The sequence below is a fragment of the Rana temporaria genome, chromosome 2, assembly GCF_905171775.1.
Source record: "Rana temporaria chromosome 2, aRanTem1.1, whole genome shotgun sequence".
NCBI lineage: Eukaryota > Metazoa > Chordata > Amphibia > Anura > Ranidae > Rana > Rana temporaria.
Genome location: NC_053490.1, coordinates 57,720,109 through 57,747,008, shown reverse-complemented (window position 1 = coordinate 57,747,008; position 26,900 = coordinate 57,720,109). Strand labels below are relative to the sequence as shown.

The following is a 26,900-nucleotide window of genomic DNA, read 5'->3' as shown; positions in this document are numbered from 1 at the left end:
AATACTGTCCGGTAGGCCCTACACACGGTCGGACATGTCCGCGGAAACTGGTCCGACAGACCAGTTTCAGCGGACATGTTCGGTCGTGTGTACAAGGCCTTAGAGAAATTCTTCTGGCTATGGTAAGAAGCAAAATGAATAACTACAACCCAAAGCCAAATCTACTAAGGCCCGATTCACACCTATGCAGGTTGCAGATGAAGCATATTCCAGGTGCATTTTGCGGTTTTCAATACACATTTTTGATCCAATGAAGTCTATGGAAACAAAAACCAGAAACAAGTCTCTGGCCTTTTCCATAAAATGCACAGATGTGAACTACATCCATAGGAAACCATGTTAAATGGACTGTAGAGTGTTTCTGCAAAACTGAAAATGCACAAAAAAATGCATAGGTGTGAACCAGGTCTAAAACAGCAATTCACTTTTTTGTGTTTTCTTGTCACCTCCTATTAAGTAATGGCCCAAAGCGGTCATGTGCCCCAGTAAATACCTCTGCAATATGAATTTAGTTAAAAAAAAGAAAAGGGCAGCCGCACACAGACCAGACCTGTTTTTCGTGTTCTATCTTAGCCGCCCTAATTGCACCCTTACATTTCTTGTTGCATTCTTTGTAAAGTTTGCATGCAGATAATGATCCCTCAGCTTTGTATTTTTTGAAGGCCTTTTCCTGTGCTTTTAGATGCATTTTTACATTGGAGGTAAGCCATTCAAGACTTTTGTTCGCTCTTTTAAATGTATTTACCAATGGGATGCACTGGCTAATGCCCTAAATTAATATGCTCCTAAAGCAAACCCATCTCTCCTCTGTGTTCTTTGTTCCCAAGATTTTATCCCAATTTATATCTTTGAGCAAGGTTCGTAGTATAGGGAAGTTGGCTCTTTTGAAATTCAGTGTCGTTGCATTCCCCTTATGTTTCCTATTCGTGTGACATATACACAAGCTAATTGACCCAGGGTTCGACAAATTCGGGGCGCCAGGTCGCCGTTGCGCCTAAAATTATCGACCTGGCGCCCAGGGCAGCAGAGCTGGGGGTATCCGGTGCGCGTCGGATGCCCCCCCCCCCTCACCCGCGATTTCGTAGTGCCGCGATGGCCGCTAATTGAGGCCGTGGCTTTGCGGCCTATGCTTCCTAGGGGACTGGAGCGAGCAGGGGGCGGGACGCCCCTGGTGACACCCACTGGGGGGGTGTCAGGTCGGCGGTGCCCCTCTCGTGACTAAAGAGAGTGCAGCGGGTTTAGGCAGCGGCAGCAAGGAGCAGTCATGTAGAGCCAGAGGTAGTGGCTTTGCAGAGGGTATTGCGAGCTGCACCCAAGCCAGTCGGCACACCCGGGACCCGGGGCAACCATCACATTCTGTCCTCTCCGTGGTCGTGGCTCTGATCAGTCTCTGCAGTGGCTTTCATAGCCGAGCAGAGAGTGAAGCCGCCTCCCCTCCTCCGTTATGTCTACACAGTGCTGTGCATGCAGGGGGAGGGGGAGGCGGCTTCACTCTCTGCTAGGCTGTGACAACGGCTGCCGAGACTAATCAGAGCCAAGAGTCTGCGCTACCAAGGAGAGAATGGGATCATCATGGCGCCGGGTCCCGGGTCTGCCGACTGGCTCAGGTGCGGCTCGCATTACCCCTCACCCTGCAAAGCCACTACCTCGTTCTCTTCATGTGTGGTCTGAAGAGAAGGGTCTGTCATGGCGCCGGGAGCCAGTGTGCTGACTGGTTCAGATGCAATACCCCTCCCCCTGCAAAGCCACTACTACTGTACTGTGGGGGGGGGTCTGTATTGTTAGGGGGTCTGTACTGTAGGGTCCAGAGTACTGTGTAATGTAAAGGGGTCCAGAGGTACAAGCGCTGTGCAATGTAAAGGGGTCCGGAGGTACAAGAGCTGTGTAATGTAAAGGGGTCCAGAGGTGCAGGGTGCTGTGTAATGTAAAGGGGTCCAGAGGTACAAGTGCTGTGTAATGTAAAGAGGTCCAGAGGTGCAGGGTGCTGTGAACTGTAAAGGGGTCCGGAGGTGCAGGGTGCTGTAAAATCCAAATGGGTCTAGAGGTACTGTGCAATGTAAAGGGGTCCAGGGGTGTTCGCTTCTGCGCGCAAGCTTGGCGGGACGGGCGCGTTTTCTGGCTCCTAACTTTTTTAGCTGGCTCCTAGACTCCAAGCAAATTTGTCAAACCCTGAATTGACCTGTTATCGCAGTTTCCTAAATTGCCCTGTATTTCCACATCCATGATCATGTTTGTATTGTTGGTAATCAGTAGGTCTTGTAATGCTTTGTTTCTAGTTGGTGTGTCTACCATCTGACCCATGAAATTGTCCTGCAAGACATTTAGGAACTGGCGAACATCAGACAAATTCCTTCCGCCCAGTCTATGTCTGGATAATTCAAATCCCCCATTATGATGACACCTCCCATCCTTGCCGCTAACCTAAATTGTGAAAGGAGGTCCATCTCCCCCATCTCCCTCAGGTTAGGGGGCCTATAGCATACTCCCAGTTTTACTCTCCCCTTAGTTTTATCCCTTTGGAGCTCTACCCATAAGGATTCCACCACCTACCTAGCTCCCCTAATGAAGCTCCCCTAATGATGTCATCTCTCACATTCACTTTTACATTATTCTTGATATACAGGCATACTCCCACCCCCTTTTAACCCTCTCTATCCCTGTGATAATTGGAAAACCTTTGAATGGTTGCCAGCCAATCATGAGAGCTGTGGAACCAAGTCTCTGAAATTCCCACAAAATCAAAATACTCCTCATACAACAGTATCTCTAGTTTTCCCATCTTGTCCGCCATGCTCTTGGCATTGGTGAACATGCCACGTAGTTTATACCGGTCACATACTGTCTTCTTATTGGGTGTTCTGAGGTTGCAAACAGGACTTGTTACTATACTTACCTCGGGTTAATGTGCTTTAGTCAACCTACCATTAATGCCCCCCAATACTACCCTCTGGAATATGTTCCGAGCTGACAACCTTTACCTCTGGTCCCTCCCCCCCGTCGCCTAGTTTAAAAGCCCCTCTAACTTTTGGGCCATCTTCACTCCCAGCAGATCTGCACCCTCCTCATTTAGGTGCAGTCCGTCCCTTCTATAGAACTGGTGACCGACTGGGAAGTTGCCCCAGTTCTCCAGGAACCCAAACCCCTCCTTACTACACCAGCTCCTCAGCCACTTGTTTACTTCTTTAATCTCCCTCTGCCTTTCTGGTGTGGCTCGAGGTACCAATATTATTTCTTAGAATACTACCTTGGAGGTCCTTAACTCCTACATCACTAAAATCGTTCTTTAGGACACTCCATCTGCCTCTGACTTTGTCATTGGTGCCAACGTGCACCATGACAGTCGGGTCTTCCCCAGCCCCTCCCAGTAATCTGTCCATTAGATCCGTGATGTGCCAAACCCAAGCGCCTGGTAGACAACATACAGTTTGGTGCTTCAGGTCTCTGTTACAGATTGTCCTCTCTGTCCTAAGAATTGAGTCCCCTAACACCAGATTCTGTCCTTTCTTTCCTTTCACTTCACTTCCCCCCACTCTCACTGGATGAGATCTTCCCCTGGCAGCTAAGGGAGTACCACAGCTTCAGCAGTGCTGGTCCCCTTCTAGTTTCACCAATGTCACTCAATGTTACTTCCAGGAACGGCCTTCCCTGGCATTTTCCCCTTTACTCTTCCCGAATGTCACCCATCTACTCTTTTCTAGTGCCTGCACCTCGTCATCCGCCTCTGTGCTGTGCCCTTCTGGCATCTGCCGGGCACGTTCCCAGCTCTCCTTTAGTATGGAGGGTCTTCCCAGTGCTGACAATTGCTTCCCTAGATTCAGAACCTCGGCTTCCATGTCAAGACGGCCTGATGTGAATGTGAAAGTGCAAGCAGGGGGGCAGTTAATCAGGACTTATGTTTGCTGCATGCTATACATAAATACATTTTCTGATTATTTCATATTTTCAACCTGATTTTGATTGAGAATAAGATCAAAACAAAGCGAACCTACCATCAAACTAAGAGTAAAGTCACAATATTTTTGTTAGTTTCAGAGTATGGTAGGGTTAAAAGCTCTGAGGCTATTCTTTGCTGCCTGTGACCCACTGGGGAAATTTTTTCGTATTTCCTGTCCAGGAGATGCAATAGGAAATGAGAGGAAGTCACCCTGAAGGGAGCAATATTCTCATTTAACCCTAGGTTCACACATATGCGTTTTTTTGTGCTTTTTGCAGTTTTCAGAAATGCACTACAGTCCATTTAACATGGTTTCCTATGGTAAATGTTCACATCTATTTTACATTCAGCTGATGACTTATCCGTTGTTAAAGACATGGCAGCCATCTTCCCAGTACCCTCCTTAAAAACTTGCTATATACAGTGTGTTTAAAGAGGAAACAAAAAAAAGAGTAAAACACAAAACGCATGAAAACTGCATGCAAAAATAACTAAGGTTTAAAAAAGCAAAACGCACTGCAAGACGTGTCTAAAAAATGCAGGAAGCACAGCCGCATAGATGTGAGCCGACTAAGGGCTCTTTCACACGGAGCGGATCCGTATTGATCCGCCCGTGTGTGTCCGTCGGCTCAGCGGGGATCATCCGTAAATCCCCGCTGAGCTGTCGGCGGACAGGGTTGTCCCTGCACACTGTGCAGAGACCGCCCTGTCTTTCCTCCGCTCTCCCTCTATGGGGAATCGGATGAATACGCACCGTGTGTCCGTATTCATCCGATCCGTTCCGCCAGATAGAAGAAAAATAGGGGTTTCTTCCGTCTGAAAAAGCAGATGTTTGCGGAGGCGGATGTTTGCGGACGTTAGCGGATGCTCAATCCACCCGTGTGAAAGGGCCCTTAGAGCGTTGCCAAAGGAACAGGTGTCCCAATTGGAGGAATTTCCCTCACTTATTGTTGTGTTGACCTCTCTAACATGGGAGAACAAATAGAGAATGTGATTGTCCCCAGGGGGGACACAGACAGTAATAAAAACCTTACAGGTGGTCTAACCATTCTCCACTCTATTATAAAAATGGCTTTACTAACACTTTAATAAACTGAATTAACCAGAAAATTTGAATTGATTTTACAGATTAACAGAGATAGAAAGTAAAACTACAATTGCAATGTAATTAAAAGAAAACATGATAGAAAGTTTTCCATCGTCAACATTATTCTCAAGATAACCACACATATAAAAAAAAAATGTACCCATCCAATTGGTAAATATTGTATTCCATTTTTTTAAGGTAATTTTTGTTTTTTTTAAATGTTTTGGGGGGAAATAAAAAACCGAGCACTATGTTTGCTATGGTTTTCAAAGGGGTGTGTGGAACATCAAATTATTTTGAATCAATCCGTGCTATTTCCATTCAAATCTGAAAATTATCTGATGTTTAAATAGGGTTTAATAGGAAAGTATTGATTGAAGTGGTTGTAAAGGCTGAAGGTTGTTTACCATTCTATGAATGAAGATAAAAAAAACTTCTGTGTGCTGCTCCCCCACCCCTAAGGCCCCGTACACACGACCGGATCTATCCGCTGGAGCTGGTCCGACGGACCAGTTCCAGCGGAGAGATCCGGTCGTGTGTAGGCCCGAGCGGACAATTGTCCGGCGGATCGGACAGTTTCCAGCGGATAAAAATTTCTTAGCATGCTAAGAAATCTGTCCGCTGGAAACCTGTCCGTCGGACAAATCCGGTCGTCTGTACAGACTCACCGGACTTGTCCGACCGACCGCCATCCCTCGCATGCGTCAAAGTGATTCGACGCATGCGTGGAAGTATTTACCTTCCAGGGTCGCGCACGTCGCCGCGTCATCGTCGCGGCAACGGCACAGCCACGTCGCGACACATCACGCGTATGTTTTCCGCGGGGATTTTGGTCTGATGGTTGTACAACCATCAAACCAAAATCCGGCAGTGGACATATCCGATGGAAACAGTGCAGCGGACCGTTTTCATCGGATAATCCGGTCGTGTGTACAGGGCCTAATACTCACCTGAGCTCCCACTCAATCCAGCAATTTGCATGAGAGTCTTCGCTGTCCTGGAACTCACTCTCCTGGCCTCACAGCCAGTGATCTATGAGGAGAGAGTGGGGGCGGGCCAAGCCGATGTGATTTATGGATGCACTGAGCAGGGTACGGGAGCAAACACGTACCATTGCCCCCATAGTAAGCAGCTTGCTATTGGGGGCACTGGTCAAGGGGAAGGAGCTCCGGTGGGGGACCTAAAAAAAAAAAAAAGAGGATCGGGGTGCTCTGTGCAAAACCACTAAACAGGGCTGGTAAGTATAACAAGTTTGCTTGTTTTTGTTTTTAAAAGCCAAATTTTCTATTACCACATTAATTTGCCGATTGTAATTCACTGGCTTAAAAAATAAAAAAAACACACACACCAAAAAGAATCACTATTGCAAATTTAAACTGGATAATAAAAAAAATCTATAAAGAAAATCAATGAGTGTGTGGATAGCAAACCGCAATGGCATTGAGGACATGACGTGAGGATATGGAGAGAAAGGATGGCTGCAATGAAAGGACTCCAGCTTTCCATTAAGAACACATTGTAATGCAGATTGCTGTCTGCGAGTCTCATTCTAACTCACCTGCCTGATCTATATTCTACATGGAATAAAGGCATGTTTGCACTGATTTAGCCTCTGAGTGAAATGATTGAAAAATGTAAACAAAGGTGTTCTGTTATTTGGAAATGGTACACAGAGTGATTTGAAAGGTCACTATTAGCATATGTGGTTGTTTTCCATTGTAAATCTGCATAATAACCCAACAAAATGCCTTGCATACATATGTTCTATTTAGCCACAATAGCGGAAGCATCATTTAGCTGCTCTACTTTAAAGAGAACCTGAAGTGACAAAATAAGCCAACAGTGCTCACTACTGGACATCACAAGAGGGTTTATCTGGAATGGTCTGAATGTTATCATCACCCATTTTATGTTTGTTGGAAGGCAATATGAGTTAATATAATAGTTCTAAAATTTCGCTTCCCGTTTCATACAGCCAGATGGCCCCAAGTTGTAGGACATTCAAAGCTTTGAAACATATCAGAATCTGCATAGCAAGAGGGCTTGGCTCCAGCCCACCTGGTGTGATACAAGCTTCAAAGAGAGCAATGATTGATGACAAAGATGGCCCAGGGCGCATGGAGAAGATATGGGCAATACTGCCCCCAGAGGCCAAGTATGGCAGGACAGTCAGTAATATAATCTATTGAGGAGGATCGCCCTGTGAACACCATGATTGGTCCAAAAGCAAATGGGGCTGGCAATTGGGGGGGGGGTTTGGATGAATGTGTGACTGAGTTTTGTAAAAAGGATTTTCAACATAGAGCTCTCTCTTTTTAATTTGTCAATGCTGGCCTCTGCTTAAGCCTGTTGGCTCTCTCTGCCATCTTGAGAGCCTCATGGAATCCTGGATTGGGCCTAAGCCATGAGGCTTAGCCATTTTAACATCTGAGCTCAGACAGCGAGGAGTTTACCTAGAAAAGGCTATACGTATTTTTGAAGAAGATTTTCACCGCTCCAGGTGAGCCCTATAGACAATCAGGGATGGTCGGATTACCAAGGTGCTGGAAATGCACGTAGCAGTAGCAATAGGAGGAAGGAGATGGACAGCCGCACTCCGAAATAACTTTTCAAAAAAGTTGTCTTTTATTTTCAAGCAGGAACATGCATAATCACCACAACCATAAACCAGGACAGCCGACTAGTTTCGCACTCTTGCTAGTGCTTAATCATGGCTCTTGAGAGCCTCATGGAATCCTGGATTGGGCCTAAGCCATGAGGCTTAGCCATTTTAACATCTGAGCTCAGACAGCGAGGAGTTTACCTAGAGAAGGCTATAAGTATTTTTGGTTATTGTTATATGTTGTAGATATCTGCTGTTTAGTTTGTGATATTCCTATTTTCTTGGGAAATAAATAAGATATTGTTTACTAGCATAAGTGTCTGTCTTCATAGCTAACTTAATATCACTAGGCCTAGCATACTCTCGATAGTCTAGCATTTATAGGGATATACAATTGATACATACCTGTATATGCAATAGCTATATAGGTTACAATAGAGTGTATAGTATTGCAAATTTTATTTCAATGTCCCATTGTTTATTTATTAAAAAACTGCGGTATGTCCTTATAAAATCTATACCACTATACTGATAAAAAATAAATTGCAGCACATCAATAAAGCACAGTGACAAGCTTCTGGAAGGTGCAATGCTCTCTGCTGGCTTCAAGAGTCTGAAGCCACAGGAGCACAATAAAAACAATCAAGAAGAGAAAAAAAGAGCTAAGGAGGAGAGCTCAGTCATAGCACGGAGTCCTTTCTACTGTGTTAAGCAGAAGGAACTTCACAGTACACCACAGGCTCTAGTCCACAACCTGCATTTTATAAATGGTTCACAAAATTCTGACAATCAGTCTGGAGTAGCCAGGTAGAATATAATGAAGAGCAAATAGCGATATCCAGCCTTAAAAAAAAAAGGAGTGAGAAAATGAAAAACACAAAGCATACTGTAGTTGTCACAACTTTTAAAGTGGTTGTAAACTCTGTTACACCACTTTTACCTACAGGTAGGCCTATAACAAAGCTTACCTGTAGGTACTGTGAATATCTCTCCTAAACTTAAACTGTTTAGGAGATATTCAGTTTATGCACTGCTGCCGACGTCATCGGTGCATGCGCACTGAAGAAAACAGCTGGCTAGTGCCGTTTCTTCAGGACTCGTGCCGTGACCGGCCTGCGTGGGAGTGACGTCATCGCTGGCATGGGCAATCTCTGTAACTGCGAACCCAGAAGTAGCTCCGGTGGAAGATGTCAGCCGTGTACTCGGAGGTTTACAACCTCTTTAAAGCCAAACTTTACCCATAACAACTTTATAAAAAATTTGGTAGTTTAGCAAGGAAAATACAATCCACAGTAATAATAATTATGCTACCAAAATTTGTGTGTGCTGTAAATTGCCTCCAGCATTGCTCCCATTTCTTCTTGCTGGAAGCTGCCATTTTGCTGAAGCCCAGAGCCTCTGAAGAGCAGTAAATCATAAAGCAGAACTAAACCCATTGATTCAAGGGAAAGCCAGGATTGCTAACTGTCACATTTGTTTCTGTCCAACCAAACTGTTAAACCATCAAATAGCTGTTGTCATACATGGTCATATGTGCATCACCATGGCAGTTGTAGGTCAAACTGAAGCAGCTTTCTTGGCTGTAAAAGATAGGAGGGTTTAAAGCGGAGGTTCACCCAAAAATCCACTTTTTGACATTAGCTGTAGCATACTGCCAACATCTGCAGTATGCTGTTTTTTTTTTTTTTTACTTGTACTTATCGTTATATGAGCCCTTGTTTTCCGGCTCCGAGCGGGGAATCCTGCGGGGAATAGGCGTTTCTAAGTGAAGAGGAGTTGATTGACAGCTGCTAAGGCGTGTCTTGGCCTCTGTTTAATCTTCAACTGCCATGATGCTGCACATGTGATCAGTTATGACACCAGCCATTGGATGGTTTGACAGTTTGGTTGAGAGCACAACCAATGTGACAGTTAGCATTTCCGGCATGCCAGGAATGTAACTGCTTTTTCAAACTGTTAAATTGATGGGTGAACCCCCGCTTTATTAAATACAATTTAAGACTGACAGAAGATTGGCCTATACCAAATTTGGCAGTACCTAAAAATGGACAGCAACCAAGCATGTGCAGATCAGGGTGAGACAGTGTATTACTGGATTTTAAACAGCATAGGCACTTTTTTTTATGTTTTACATAGCATACCTGCAAAAGGGGCCATCCTGAAATAATCTAGGAGGACTTCAGTTTCTGACTAAAGTTACACTTTAAAGTGAAACTAAACCCATTGATTTAACAGTTTAAATAAACAGTAATATTCCTGGCATGCAACGGGAATGTAAGGTCACACTTGTTGTCCTCTCAACCAAACTGTCAAACCATCAAATAGCTGGTTTCGTAACTGACCACATGAGCAGCATCATAGCAGTTGAAAATCAAACAGAGGCCAAGAGGGTAGCTTCCTTGGATGAAAACAATAGGAGGGTTTAGTCCCACTTTAAGCCCTGTTTCATATTGCCACGACTTGTCATGCGACTTTCAAAAGTCGTGCCCCATAAACGGCAATGGAACCATTCTAATTGGTGTGACTCAAGTAGCTCTGACTTAGAAAAAGGTTCCTGCATTACTTTTGGTGGGACTTCAAAATTACTTGCATTGACTTCTGTTAAAGAAGTCGTATGCAAGCAGCAATGAAGTTGCGCAGGGATGACGTATTCATAGTCGCGCAAATTTGAAGTCGCAGCAGTGTGAACAAGGGCTTAGTGATAAAAGCAAGTTAGGTCATTCAAGTCACCAGCATCTACCAACAATTAAAAAAATAAGTTGTGTGGACTCGTTAACTGACCATACATATACTACAAACATTATGAGATGCCTCTCAGATCAGCAGGATGTCCTCATAAACGTAACGCAGCACACTTTCCATAAAGCTGCTAATTAAATTGTTTGTGTAGTAGCAGTAAATCTTTAAAGGTTTTCAGGACAAGAGACAGAATTTAAAAACATCATTCAGAGCAGTGCAGCACTTCAGGGCAACGTGTCTCACCCTGACCTCCGAGGGATTTCACCGCTTTGTTACAATCATGTTAATTAAAAGCTGCATTGTTAGAAATTCACAGGAACATTTCCCAAGAATAGAAGTATATTTGTTTCTCATATAATTCTCGGCAATGCTAATTATCTCATTCCATTCGATGCTGAAGAGTCATATATTATGTATTATTTCTTTCCTCCACTGTTGCTGCATTTATAGATACATAAGAGGGTTGGCTACTCAGTCCCATTGTTAACATTCATCAAGGGGGGCACCTTGTGAAGAAAGAACAAAAGCTGCAGCATTAATGTCAACAGTCATTTTAGAGCAGCTGGTGTTAGGAACACGTGCCAAGGAAAATGGAATTTCCTGCTGCACAACAAGCAAAACCAAAAACTTGGTGAAGGGATTAATACAATTATGAATAATATTTCAGGCTGTAGAGTGCTACTTTAGGTTCTGTTTGGAAGCTGTTTGTTCTAAGTATATTTAAGAAAGGTATATAGTAAACGTGAAACTTAAATGATAATCAGGATGGTCACCTGTAGGAGGAATGTTCAATCTTCTGTGGCTATGTTGGATTCCCTTCCCCAGGCATACACTTGAATACTAGTGACTCTACAATAATTTTAGATTAAGAACGTTTTGGGGTGCTGGTGATATTCATCTCAACAGCTACAAGGCTTCAAATGATCAGTCCACCCATCACTGATATTTCACTAACTGTTGGGTTGAGTACCCCAATGGGGTCTTATATATTTTACGGTCTCCAGAGATAAGAAGCACACCTTATAAAGCCTGTTCAAGCCCAACTTGTAGTCTCACTCCTTCAGCAACTAACTGGCTTGTAAAAATAGAAGGTGAAAGGCGACTCTAAGGGTAGGAGTATAAAACAGATTTAATAAACGCAAGACGAATGGCAACTCGCATAATTTCATAGTAATAAAGGCACGTCAAAGATAAAGGCATCTGGAGTAAGCTGTCAACAGTGATTGTTCTCCATTGCGCAGGCTACATCCGTTGTTATCCTCCTATCACATCCAGGAAGTTGGCCGTAAGATGGAGGCTTGAGGCACTGGTGGCTTGAAAACTGAGTGACTGCCACTACAACTGCAGTGTGTATGCTCTGAAATGCGTTGCACGGTCCAGTGATGTCACCACACCCTACGCTGCGCTCCATGAGCACCTCAAGCCTTGTTCTGGGAGTGTTCCATCTCATGGCCGACTTCCTGGATGCAAGAGGAGGATAACAATGGCTGTAGCCAAGGCTATGGAGGACAGTTAACTGTTGACAGCTTACTCCGGATTCCCTTATCTTTGATGTGCCTTTATTATTATGAATTTAAATAAATTGCCAATTGTCTTAATTTTATTAAATCACTTTTATACTCCTACCCTTAGAGGTGCCTCACTCCTTCTATTTTCATAGCTCAAGTTTGAATCTGCTTCTGATCTCGTTTTGGAGGCTGCCATTTCTAGATGGACTTTATTCCTTTATAGGTCTTTTTTTTTAATATATATATGCCTTATATGGACTATATACTGAATATGTTTGGGGATCTATCTCCCCTTTGCACAGCCCTAGAAAAACTTCTGCCTTTGGTTTACCAGTACCCACAGGTGTGTTTCTAGTTAGATCATTAGCTTGCACCTTATCACTGTTTGTTTGTAACAAACTGGCTTGTACCTGTTGTACTTAATGCATTCCTAAAAAGTTTATAACAAAGACAGTGGGATACCTTTATAACTACTGTTGCAGTTGTGTAGACCTGGGAACCAGAACACATAGGAAACCTAATGGGCCGGTCACGTGACTCACAGCCACTTTACAGCTCGGAGACATGGCTTCTGCGGGAGGGGCCGTGATCTCCCTCTGACATCAGCCGGGGAGATCACATGGCTGCTCGGCTCCTCCCGCAGAAGCCCTGTCTCGGAGCTGTAAAGCGGCTGCGAGTCACATGACCGGCCTGAAGACAGCTCTAAAGAGGTATTTACAACGTTTGTTTTTACAAAGGAGTTGCATATTGTGGTATGCCAGCCTCTAATAGAGGGGCTGACAATTGTAGGGTTTTTATTTTTATTAGTAGCGGCAGGGGGTGGACGGAGACAGAGACACAGAGAGCAGGCATGACAGGCAGGAAGGAGGGGGTGAGGTGGAGAGCAGAGGGGACAGCAGCGTATCACAGAGGGACGTACTCTGACCATGGTGGTCAGGGCTGAGTAGCCCTGGTTATCATAGTCATTATAGAGAGGACATATAAAAAGTGGCAGGATCAGGGAGTTTTTTTTTTACAGTTTCGGCGGGGGGGGGGGGGGAGAATACAAAGCACTGTGTTGTGTAATCTGCTTTAAAGGACCAGAACCTGAATTCTTTTTTTTTGGAGTTAACAAACACTTTAACCACTTCAGCCCTGGACCATTTGGCTGCCAAATGACCGGGCCACTTTTTGTGATTCGGCACTGCGTAGTTTTAACTGACAATCGCTCTGCCATGCGACGTGGCTCCCAAACAAAATTTAAATCCTTTTTTTCCCACAAATAGAGCTTTCTTTTGGTGGTATTTTATCACCTCTGTGTTTTTTATTTTTTGCGCTATAAACAAAAATATTTTTTACTTTTTCTATAATAAATATCCCCAATATCCCCATTTCCCCACTGAAAAATTATCGTGTGTACGCGGCATTATTCTCTGATATCCTATTTGTAAACTGTTGCGCAAAACTGAACTGCAAATTCCAGATGAGGTCATACTAGTGCTTTGTACAGGTTAAAAATTACGTCCCCCTCTCTCTCTCTCTCAAGCTGGATTCACATATGTGCAAAATGGATGCGGGTTCCCCACATCCAATTTGCATGACAGGCAAGTGCGGCCGGCTCTCAATGAAGCCGGTTCACACCGGTCTGGGGTGGCTGTGGTCCAGATTGCAGAGGGGTCCTGTGCATCTTTGGGATTGGATCAGGTGCAAATTCAGGCAAAAGTTTGGACCTGAATCTCAACTGAACTGGTGTACAGAAATGCACCAAACCCCATGCTGTAAACCACGGCCGCACATATGTGAACCCGGCCTTATACAGAATGCAGAATCTAATTAAATCTTTACTTTGGAACAAGTAAAACGGAAACCAACCAAAATATTCACAACCATAAAACTAGCAGTTTGTCATAGTTAACTCAGGAAAGAGATTTAAAGGATAGCTCTGGAACCTTATGGTAATCCTAATATTATAATGGTGTAATGTTTGGGGGACCCGCTTGATCGCAGGACACAGGCTTCTTAAATCAAAACTGAGGTTTATTAAACTTAAATGGCTTAGCAGCAGCAAAAACAAAAGAAATAACAGTCTCACCGACTTGTACAGCTCAGAACTGCTATCGCAGTTAAACAGTCCTTCCAGGTAAGTCCTTCAGTAGCAGGTTTTTAGGCAGGACACTGCCAAGTCCTTTCACAGCTTTTCATAGCTTTTCATAGCTTCCACAGCTTTCCTTGTCCACCATTCACCATGCATTGGACTCTCCTACACTCCTTCCCTCTCACCTGCACTTCCTGTCTGCTTTAAACTACTTCCTTACACAGGTGCGTTAACCCTTTCCATTCCCTTAAAGGCACCACAGTCCAAACAGAGGGGAAATATAACGTCCTTCCAGGACCCAGCCATGGCGTCCTGTACAATGGGTATAAAAGTATTCAACTGAGATGTCTGGATTCCTACGGCTGCCAGCTTCTTGACACCAAAGGACCTCCACTGTCCCCTTGGTTTGTGACTGAGAAAATCTAAAGTCGAAGTGCCACACCAATATCTGTTTGTTCAGGCATATATCTATTTCAAGCTAAGATAAAATACTTTAACACAAATCCAATGCGTTTCGTGGTCAGGGAATACTCCTTTAATGGAACTTGAATTGAGAAGTATTGGATAAGGGACTGAGTACACGTTATGTTTTTGTTATTTTTTTTTTTATCTAACTAGGAGCAGAGTCTGGCAGTAACTGGTCCAGAAAGGAATTATGTAGTTAATGGCTTCTTGCAAAAGAAGGTGGTAAGGACAGAAAAATAGGCAATACTTTCCTTCTCCTATCAATACATTGCAGGAGATTCTGAAAATATCTGTTGCTAAACAATCCTACAATGATTACTGTATACACTGCAAAAAAACACTTAAAAGCCTATCTGCAGTTAAACCTTTTTAGCATAGTGACCTTTGAACTTCTATCAGTTTTTTTTCCTGTTTTACAGATTTCTGCCCAGATGCATCACTGTAGCAAGATAACTGCGGGTTCATTCAAATGAGCTGCCAGCGAGAACTTGTGATTCTTGTAAGTGGAGAAAGTAACCTTATGCATACCTTGCTTGTAAGCAGCCATGGCTAGGTTTTACCCCATACAAATCAAAGGCTGGCTGGCATTGCTGCTGTTCGCATGCAACTTCTCACACCAGTGGTCACATGTGAACAGATCTTCTGACTGGCCCTGGACCGGCTGTTTGCATGTCAAATTGCTATTTGTCCAGTTTTTATGGGGTCACAGCACAGAGCACCTCTGTGTCCAGTTGTGGAGTTAAGGAACATGTGAACCCTGCATTCTAGCCACCCATCTTGATAAGTTCAAGGGGAATTGATGTAACAAAAAGCGAGGGGAAACAGCCAGCCCCAACCCTTCCTCAACAATTTAAAAACAAACATGATATACATTGGAACATATTTTTTGTACCTGAATTGCTATTGCTCGCGTTACCAGCCCTCTTAGGTACTGTAAAGGATCTTCCGGACCTTCCCATATGCTTTGCCAGGCAAGTGGACACTGAAGAAAATAAAAACAATTTCATTAATAATAAAACTATGATCATTTCTCCAAGGCCCTTTTCACATGGACGGATAGAATGGTGCTTTCAGGTGCAGATTTTACCGCAGCTAGAAGCACACAATGCTGTCCTATGACACCCTTCACACACTGCGGTTACCTGCGGTTTTGTTACACGCGGTTTTGTGTGGATAGAAAAAATTGAATTGAATGCGTCCAGCTGCGACGTACCGCAGCTATCGGCACATAACCGCAGGTAATCGCAGTGCTCTGTGTCAGCTGCATTTGGTATGAATCTTGGAGGAACTGCTATGGATTTTAAGGGGAACCCCCATGTGCCGAAATAAACGGCGTGGGGTCCCCCCCCCAAAATCCATACCAGACCCTTATCCGAGCACGCAGCCCGGCTGGTCAGGAAAGGGGGTGGGGATGAGCGAGCGCCCCCTCCCCCCTAACCGTACCAGGCCGCATGACCTCAAACATGGAGGGACTAGGTGCTTTGGGGCAGGGGGTGCCCGGGCTTCTTCACCGTCTTCTGCCGGGGGGGTCCCGGTCTTCACCGGCGTCTTGTTCGGTTCTGCCAGGGGCCCCCTGCTTTCTTCTTTAGCTCTTTTACGAGTGGGGGCCCAGGCTTCTTCACCGTCTTCTGCCGGGGGGGGGGGGGTCCCGGTCTTCACCGCCATCTTGTTCTGTTCTGCTGGGGTCCCCGCTTTCTTCTTAAGCTCTTTTACGAGCAGGGGCCCCGGGCTTCTTCTTCTCTTTCTCTTCTTCGATGTTGACACGTCGCTTCCTCCTGCTGTAATTCCGTGTGCGTGCCTCGCACAGATTTATATAGGCCTCTTATGACGTCACAGTCCCATCATGCTCCGGGTGGTGGCGACATAAGGGGCGGATATCACTCGGTGACCCCGCCCCCTTATGTCGTCGCCATCCGGAGCATGATGGGACTGTGACGTCATAAGAGGCCCATATAAATCGGTGCAAGCCACGCACACGGCATTACAGCAGGAGGAAGCAACCTGTCAACATCGAAGAAGAGAAGAAGGCGACAGAAGCCCGGTGGGCCCCCGCTCGTAAAAGAGCTAAAGAAGAAAGCGGGGGCCCTGGCAGAATTCCCCTGAAAGAGCGGAGAAGTTGGAAGAAGACCCCTGGAGCTGACTAATAAATAACTTTAAAAACCTGTGTAGTGTGTTTTTTTTTTACATTTTTTCTCCTCCAGGTGAATAGGTAGGGGCACGATGTTACCTCATACTCATTCCCCTAGGGTGGGGGGCCGGTATCTGGGGGCCCCCTTATTCCGATAAGCTCCCCGCCCACAGACCCCGACAACCAACGGCCAGGGTTGTCGGGAAGAGGCCCTGTCCTCATCAACATGGGGACAGGGTGCTTTGGGGTGGGGGGACCGCAGGGTGCCCCCCTGCAGCAAAGCACCTAATCCCCCCATGTTGAAGGCATGTGGCCTGGTATGGTTGGGGGGGGGCTCGCTTGTCCCCACCGCCTTTCCTGACCGGCCGGGCTGTGTGCTCGGAAAAGGGTCTAGTATGGATTTTGGGGGGGACCCCACGCCGTTTTTTCGGCGTACAGGGGTTACCCTTAAAATCCATAGCAGACCGAAGGGCCTGGTCTGCTCTTGGAGGGGGAACCCATGCCGGTTTTTTATTTGAAATTTGGCGTGGAGTTCCCCCTCAAGATTCATACCAGACACAGTGCTTGGTATTGGCAGGGGATCCAAGTTGGATCCCTCTTCAATATCGTGCCGTGGCTAAATGTAACCGCAGCTAAGCGCACTGTACAAATGCAGCTGATCGCTGTACCTAGAGTCTTGAATTCCAGCAGAAAACAAACATGCTTTTAACTGCGGCAGAACAGCCGTCCGTGTGAAAGGGGCCGAATAGCATCTGTATTATTTCATGCAAACGAAGTCCAAATAAACTACCTAGCAATAGTTAGTCTCAAGCAAATGTGTGTCACTTGCTATTGGTATTCTACCTAAAGCAGTATTAAACCCAAAAGCAAACATGTGTTATACGATGTGTGTCTAAATAGTTTGGTGAACGGTTTTAGAAAACAAACAAAACAGATAATAACAAATTACCTTTATTGGCCTTCAAAATAATCATCATCCCTTACAAAACACTTTTGGCAATGTTCATAAAGCTTCTGAAAACTGTCAGAAAAAGGCCTCTTTAGGAATCGATTACAGAACCACTTGGATGATGCCATCAATCATTGTGGCAGAAGGCGATCAACATTGTCCTGACCTTGGAATTTTGCAGGTGACTTTTTGGGTCGCGGGAAAAACAGTAAACTCCATTCCATCGATTGCAGCTTGGATTCTGGATCGAACTGGTTGCACCAGGTCTCATCACGTAACAACGGTTTGCAGAAAGGATGACTCCTGGTCACACATGATATTGAAATCTCCAGAGGTTTCCACACGTTGTGCTTTCTGTTCATCGGTCAGCTTGTGCGGCACAAACCGGGAACAAACCTTCAGCTTACCCAAATCTTTGCAGACGATGGTGCGCACCGTGTTCTTGCTAATGTCCAATTCCTCTGACATCAATCGTAGAGTAAGAAGCTGATCCCGTGTGCCAGCGTTTGTTGCACTTGCTCGATCATGTCTGGGGTTCTGCTGGTCGACGGCGGACCCAAACGTGGCTCATCCTCAGTTGTTTCCTTCCCATCGCAAAAGCGTCGTAAAACATTTTCTGCTCACGGCTTCCATCCCATACACTTGCACCAACATTATATGCGTCTCCATCACCGGTTTTCCCAATTTGTAGCAGAAAACTTGATATTCACTAGTTCCTCCATTGCACTGTGACACTACCTCTCACACTGACTACAGCTTTACCCTGAGGGTCACGTGTACTCCACACTAGGTGGTGCTTCTCGACGTGTCTCTGTATGGCTATGTGCATACGCGTACACTTGGCCCATGTTGCCGTTGAGATATCGGACCAATTTACCAAACTGTTTAGACACGGGTTGTATTGCAGTTTACCAATTCTTATGTGTGACGGCTGTATTTGTTTTCTTTTTTTTTCGCCAGTCTGTTGTTTATCCCCCAAAAAAGCTATATTCCAGCTGCATCAGTTTGCAGGGATGAAACAAACCATTTAACACTGGCAGGGGTGCTTACAATGATAAACTTTTATTTATTCAGGTAAAAAATAGGCTGCCAACACATCACACGAAAAATCAGGCTGGAAACTTTTTTCAATGAAGTGTAACATGATTCACATGTCTTGTGTGCTGAATTGCACATCCACTGAGGTTTTAATTTGCAAGGTACATGGGGGGTAATTGAGTGCACCACGCCATGGATCATGCGTTACAAAAATGCATTCGAAAATGTGTGTTTATTACGTTTTATTGCAAGGCATAAGACAGTTCTACATCTGGAGGTGTATAAGATGCTCATTTCTAGAGTGCAGCATACCAGATTGCTGGTTTCCTCGTCTCAAAAAAATAAATAAACAGAACTTGTGACTGCATCAATGCTAATGTTGTACGTTTAGAAAATTATTCTGCTCTTCCCAGAGCTCTGCGATATTGGAAAGCTTGTAAACAGTACGATATATCGGCCCATTAAAAGTCATCATGTTATTTATGGCTCCATTCTGCTCTTCTCTAGGCTGGCAAGAGCATATCGGCATTATTTCATCCCAGCTTAGGGGCCTTGTTCACACACGCACACATTTATATTAACTACAGAGGGGCAGATTTATCGAGGGAATGAAAGGAACGACTGCTATGTGAAAAGGAGATTGCAGGCATTTAATTGTGCTATGAACGATGTTCTACAATTTAACCAGGCGGTGTATAGGGCTGCAATAATTGATGTGTATATAAAAGTTTTCATAGCACAATATATTCAAGAGAAATATCCCTTCAATCTTCACACCAGTATTTTTTAAGAAAAACTGCACTTAGAGCTGATTGGAGGAACCAGGTGAGAAAAGAGTAGCGTGTAAACAACATCTGTGTAGCATCACGCAACATCACACCGATTCTGAAGCATAGAGGTGGGTAAGCAGGTTTCTTTTTTAAAATTCCATATTTCTCCTTTAAGAGACCCATTCACACATTTACATTCTGTTGTAATTCCTTACAGCAGGCGCATCAACGTGGTATTTTGTACATTAACATGTGCTGCGTTATGGTAGCACAATCATTTAGAATGGGCTGCCAGCATAGGGTAATGGATATAAATGTGTCCTCACAGCATTGTTTGCATGCAGCACACTGTAACCCATTGTAACACAGCTTACCTGGAAATAGGAGCCTATAGGAGAGGAGGGCAACAAAGTCCAGTGGAAACCTTAATAACGTATTTAAAAATGTGTTAAAAAAATCATTGGTATGGCCTTACCATGGCCATTCCACTGCTTTAAAAAAAAATATATTGGTTAGCACTTTCACCTAGCAGCAATAAGGGTCGCTGGTTCGAATCCCGACCATGACACCATCTGCCTCGAGTTTGCATGTTCTCCCTGCATGGGTTTCCTCTGGGTACTCCGGTTTCCTCCCATACTGTAGACATGCTGGTAGGTTAATCGGATCCTGTCTAAATTGGCCCTAGTATATGTATGAATGTGGGTTAGGGACCTGAGATTGTAAGCTCCTTGAGGGCAGGAACTGATGTAAATGTACAATGTATATGTAAAGCGCTGCATAAATTGATGGCGCTATATAAGTACCTGAAATAAATAAAAATAAAAAAATATTCCTCTGACTTCAGGAGTTCAAAGTGAAGCACTAATAAATGAAAGAGGGGGGGATTAAAAAAAAAAAAAAGGTGAGAACAGCCTATTGGGAATAACACAAAATATGGTTTCCAGGGTAACTTAGCCATGTCTCTTCATGTAAACGAGGCTTAGTTACTTCCTGCCTCTGATACTGAGATCTGCTCTTTACCTTGTTTGAGCGAGAATGAGGCATGGGTGTCTCTTCCCGATTCAAACTGAGGCTTGGTATGTATTTACTGCTGGGGTCACGTCCTCTTGAGGTATGGGTTTGGCCACCCTGTTGTTAAACATGAGTGGCCATTTCCCATGACTAATCCATCTTGTCATTAACCCCTCTGAGTCCGTTATTTTGACCAATAGCGGCTAAACTAGGCGATTTGAGCACTCGATCAGCTGTGCTCTCTCCACAGTGGACATGTTAAATAGCGTGGTTTCAGGCATGTACTTCAACCCCCCCCGATTAGTAGGGTGTAGTCTATGCCCAGTCTCACCACACTGGTTCTTATGTGATCTGCAGATTGCTTTTATCCTGAAACTTTTTATCCATGTTTGCATGGATTTGTGTTATTGAATAAACCATCACGGTTTTATGCTATGAAAGCGTTTTCCTCCTTTTTGCATCTCACCTGGGAGCAAAAGACAGAGAGCAGCCAGTGGAATTGATATTCTTATCATCCTGTCTACATCCAGAGGACAAATTCCTTGTATGAACCCACACTTTAATGTAAAGTCTAGTTATCTGGTAAGGGCACAACTTATCGGTTATCACGGTGGAAGGTGCACTTGTTCGGTATCTTTGAGACACGATTATTCAAGGACTTCTTATTCGTCTTGGATTTCTTTTTTGGACTGATCACTATAATTTTGGATTTTTATAGACTGAATTCCATATATATATATATATATATATATATATATATATATATATATATATATATATATTCATCTGATTTTTGTTTTGGTCATTCCATTTGTTTTTTTAGAGCGACAATCTTTAGTTTCTGTTATTTTTACGCGTATGTTCTGTTGTGTGACTGCCAGCAGCTGTTTTGATTAATTTGTTTCACCTGCACAATTACTACATACATTTTTTTCCTTACAACTTATGTAGGAGAATTATGTTTAATCACCATATCACCCAAGGCCAGTAACTTCATTGGGTATATGTAAGGGTTTACAACCACTTTAACCGAACAAGCAGAAAATAGAAGCAAATTGGTTACATGCATAGCTGTTCCAGATTCTGTCTGTTCCAGTTGTAGTAAATCCCCCATATTTTACCATAAGTTTGTGTATTACTCTCAACTGGGACAGAGTCTGGTCAGAATGGTTCAGTGAGCGTTATATAGCATAGATTATGTTATACACATGTATGGAATTAATTTTATTTTTTTTCAGTTACCCTGAAGTGACCAGTTCATTGTAAACCAGATACTGGTGACATCACCACAACATAATTCTTTAAAAACACCATTGCGACACCAGTATTACAATAAATAAACACGCAGCCTTATTTACAGTCATGTTCAATTACATTTTTTATACAAATACGTAGTTAGGCATAAGGCCTCGTACACACGACAGAGTTTCTCGGCAGAATTCGCCGAGAAACTCGGTCAAAACCCGGATTCTGCCGAGAATCTCTGTCGTGTGTACACTTTTGGCTCGATGGAGCCGCCGAGGAACTCGACGAGAAAATAGAGAACATGTTCTCTATTTTCTCGTTGTCCTCATTCTTCTATGGGAGAAGCCGGCCCGCCGAGCTCCTCGGCGGCTTCATCCCAAAACTCGACGAGGAACTCGACGTGCCAAGCACGTCGAGTTCCTCTGTCGTGTGTACGGGGCCTTATAGTTTCATTCAATCTAAAAATTAATCCAATGTTAAATGCATTGGAATAGGGCTTTGTACTAAAAATGGCCAGTCTTTCATTTGGCAATAACAATTAAACATATCAAAAGCAGTGAAGTAATTTTGTTAATAAGCCCTGTAACATTCACTTACCTTCTGTTCTAGTAAAGCACTTGCGAGACTCTGTACTTCAGAACTCAACAACGATGTTCCCCGGATGACCTTACTGAGAGCCGCCAGAGATTGGTGAATACTCTGTACTAGGCGGATAGCGCTGAACTGCTCCAGGATGATGAATGACAAGATGGGTGACCCATGCCGCTCTGTAGGAGGGGACACCTTCTGATGGATCAGGTTGGAGTTCTGAAAAGAAATATTCATACAATTTTACAGTGTTCACCAATTCTCCTCTAATATGGCTGATATACTGTACCCTGTTATAAATAGTAAAGTATAATGTGCTAAAATTAAAGAGCAACTACACACCAGAACAACATTATATGTATTATGAAAAAGAGCAGCTAGTAAGGTTTATTTAGACTAATACATGAAAGATGATGTTACGCTGAGTAAATAGATACCAAACATGTTACGGTTTAAAATTGTGAACACTCGTCAAATGGCAACAAACTACGGTACTTAAAAATCTCCTTAGGCGACATTTCCATTTTTTTAACGGTTACCAGTTTAGAGTTACAGAGGTGGTATTTTACTGGAAGTATTGCTCTCATTCTGACGATCGTGGTGATACCTCACATGTAATTTGAACACCGTTTACATTTGCGGGCGTGACATACATACACGGAGAGGGGGGGGCGCTTTAAAAATGTTTTATTTTTTCTCTTATTGTTTATTTTATTTCTTTTTTACACTGTCCCTTTAAAAAAAAATCTGATTACTTTTATTGCTGTCACAAGGAATATAAACATCCCTTGAGACAGGAATAGGCAGTGAAAGGTACTCTTTATGGAGGGATCTGGGGTCTAAAAGACCCCAAATCCCTCCTTTGCACTTAAAAGTATTCAAAATGCCAAAATCTGAATTTTTGAATACTAGGGATATTTTAAATTTGGCGCTGTTGGCAGCCAAGTACTATGTTGCAGATCTGTTCAAAGACAATTCTGTCTTTATTCGGGACTCCGGACATCTGGAGGACGGGTGTCTCGGGTCTCCCGGTGGGACAGGAGACCTAGGTGGAGCGGAACAACCCTTCCCACTCCTTGTGATAACGGCTAATCGGGTGCTGAGTCATATTGGTTGTTATCAGCAGAAAGCCGCCCGCCAGCTCTAAAAAACGGTACTGGGATGAGGCCTGCAGCCTATTTAATTATTGAGTACAGCAATTATTATTTTATTTTAATTATAAAGTAACATGCAAAGCTTTTCTGCTCAACCTGCTAACAATTGTAATACAATTCAACCTGCCAACAACTGTTTATAGCAGAAACGCAAGCTTCTTTTAAGAAGCGGTAGAGGCAGGTTTTATTTTGTTGGTCGCTTTTACGCACAATTACCATTTTACATATAAAATGGATATATACAGCACTGGCGACTGGACCAGGTTTCTTTACCCCATTTGTAACCCAGCTGTTACTGTTTGTATTCTTACAATGTTTGCCATATTAGTCCAGCTGCAAGTTTATCTTACCACCTACTGCGAACCCACTATGTTGTCTGGTGGACTGCACTGTATCATGCTCCACCGACTCGGTTCACACCCGGTTGTGTTGGTTTAATTCTGATCTCTGTTATACTATGTAAACCTAATAAAAACCTATTCAACAAGAAAAAATGGATGCAGTATATACAAAGTATAATCCACTGCATGCCAACAAACATACAATATCAGTGTGTCCGACTATAAATGAACTCATTTCCTTATATCTATGGACATGTAGTTTATTGCCAGCAGTCTTATTAGAGTACTGGGAGATAAGGACATGTGGAAACAAGCAGCTTTTTTGTTCAGAATAAAAACAATCTCATAAAAAGTTTGATAAAATCTTTGCAATGCATGTAAACCACCCAGAGGGGAAGTGGTGCTACACTTTAACCACTGGCCGACCACTGCACACAATATACGTCGGCAGAATGGCAGCGGTGGGCAAATGGGCGTACATGTACATCCCCTTTAATGTGGCATCAAGTGGGTGCGCGCGCACCTGCCACATACTGCGTGATCGTGCCCGCGGACTCCAGGTCTGCCGGTGTCCCGCGATTGTGTCACAGAGCGGCAGAACGGGGAGATGCCTATATAAACAAATCATTTTCCTGTTCTGCCTAGCAACATGACAGATCTACTCGTCCCTGTCATCGGGAGCAGTGATCTCTGTCATGTTGTTGTGAGACCCTCCCCCCTACAGTTAGAATCACTCCCTAGGACACACTTAACCCACAATTGCCCCCTAGTGTTAACTCCTTCCCTGCCAGTGTCATTTACACAGTAATCAGTGCATTTTTATAGCACTGATTGCTGTATACAGTATATGACAATGGTCCCAAAATAGTGTCAAAAGTGTCCGATGTGTCTGCCGCAATGTCGCAGTCACGATAAAAATCGCATTTCGCTGACATTACTAATGAAAATAATAAAAACAATAAAAATTCCATAAATCCATCATCTATTTTGTAGACGCTATAACATTTTGCAAACCAATCAATATACGGTACGCTTATTGTGTTTTTTTTTTTTTTACCAAAAATGTAAAGAATACATATCGGCCTAAACTGAGGGAAAAAATTTTTTTTTTATATATTTTTTGTGGTATATTTACTATAGCAAAAAGTAAAACATTTTTTTTTTTATTATAGCGCAAAAAATAAAAACCGCAGATGTGATCAAATACCACCAAAAGAAAGCTGTAATTGTGGAAAAAAAAGGACATCAATTTTGTTTGGGTACAACCGCGCAATTGTCAGTTAAAGCGACACAGTGCCGTATCGCAAAAAGTGCTCTGGTCAGGAAAAGGGTAAAATCTTCCAGGGTTGAAGTGGTTAAGAAAAATGGAGCCAAATCAATACAGCCAGCATTATAGTAAAGTAAATACCGGTATAGGTTAAAACATCTTGCAGATTTTTATTACTGTGTGTCCGATTTATGTAGTTAGTTTTCTTCTGACTTTGTCCTCATTAGCATTCTTTTTGGCAGGTGAAATCACCCATAAGAGGACCCAAATGAAAACCCAACACAGGCTCTGCTACTTCTCTGCTCTAATCAAAACAAAAAAAAATCCATAGTATTTGACATTTGATATTTTATTTATACCTCCGAATGCAGTATGTATATTTTACATCAGATAAGTTAAGGACAGCCAGCCTTTATGCTCTTTTGAAGCTCCCCTGTGATCCTACAGGCTCTAATCTTCTGCTCTTAACAGTAAAGCTGTTAATGGAAATCTAGCATTTCCAAAATTTCACATGAATAAGAGGACCTATGAAATCTGCTCTCCTTGACCTTGACTGCTGTGAAATTAGTTCAGTGCTGCAGATTAATGATATCATCACAGGGCCAAAGTGGGAGATTCCAGTGTTTTGGTTGTGATTAATTCTGAGGCAATGTTCAATTACTTCCTGTCAGATAGAAAACATTGGAAATCCACACTCAGGAACAAGATCTTCTTTTTTTCACTTGTCTTTAAAACTCTTTAACCTGAACCCTGGGTTATGTAAAAAATGTACCCTTGCAGTTGGGACCCTCACATGGCAGGGGCTAAATTGCTAGTCTTGTTTAGGAGGAAAGGAACAAGCAGCTGTACGAGGCCTTTTACCTTCACCACTCTACTAGTGGTAGGAAATCTAACGTCATACTATCAGTCCTGCATTGCATGTGAGGACAGCAAGGGCCCATCCTTGTCGTGGAGGGTCAAAGAGCATGGTGGCCTCATTATAATTGCTATTTTTTCACTTAAAGGTAAAAGGGGTTGTAAAGGTAAAAAAAAATCCCTAAATAGCTTCCTTACCTTAGTGCAGTCCTCCTTCACTTACCTCATCTTTCGATTTTGCTTTTAAATGTCCGTATTTCTTCTGAGAAATGCTCACTTCCTGTTCTTTTGTCTGTAACTACACACAGTAATGCAAGGCTCTCTCCCTGGTGTGGAGAAAGCCTCTTGAGGGGGCGAGCAGGAGTGTCAGGATGCCCACTAACACACAGCTCCTTTCTCTATCTGCAACGTAGAGAGTGTCCTGACTTGCCTGCTCGCCCCCTCCCCCCTCAAGAGGCTTTCTCCACACCAGGGAGAAAGTGTCGCATTACTGTGTGTAGTTACAGACAGAAGAACAGGAAGTGAGGATTTCTCAGAAGAAATAAGGACATTTAAAAGCAAAATCGAAAGATGGGGTAAGTGAAGGAGGACTGCACTAAGGTAAAGGAAGCTATTTAGGGGGGGGGGGAGAAATACCTTTACAACCCCTTTAACCTGGAGTTCAGCTGTAAATAGTTTCTTCAGACATTGAGGTCAGATTCACAATGGCCTGTAAATGCAGTTTTCAATAGACCGGACCTGCAACATTATTTATTTATGTTTTCAAAACAGTACATTACAACAAGATAATGTGGTGTAATGTGGATTGTGGTGTGTTGAAGCCATTTGAAATTAATGCAATGAGCGTTTCAGAGAACTCATGCAGCAGGTGCTCATTCCTGTGCAGTAAGGGCTCATTCCCATTCAGTAGCTGCCAATTCCCATTCAGCAAGTGCTAATGCGCATGTGTAAAGTCACAGACCAAGACGAGCAAGGACTGGAATGGGCATTGGCGCATACGTGTTAGCGTGCTCACACATCCATAGATTCTTGCGCCCAGCAGTCTATTTAAACTGAGAGTCTGCCTGGCTTCCGTGCTGGATTCTCTTCAGCTTTGGATCCTGTAGTCCTGACTCTTATCTATATCTGCTGACCGTGTTCCTGAC

At 43.5% G+C, this 26,900-nt stretch overlaps 1 protein-coding gene across 1 annotated transcript in view; it reads right to left on the bottom strand.

Moving 5' to 3' along the window:
• DYNC2H1 (dynein cytoplasmic 2 heavy chain 1) overlaps positions 1–26,900 on the bottom strand; it is a 613,609-nt gene that overhangs the window by 66,889 nt on the left and 519,820 nt on the right. The window contains exons 85-86 of the mRNA XM_040339316.1: positions 22,148–22,357; positions 15,302–15,391 (exon numbers count right to left, since the gene is read on the bottom strand). Coding sequence (XP_040195250.1) covers positions 15,302–15,391; positions 22,148–22,357 — 300 coding nt within the window. The remainder of the gene's footprint in view (positions 1–15,301; positions 15,392–22,147; positions 22,358–26,900) is intronic.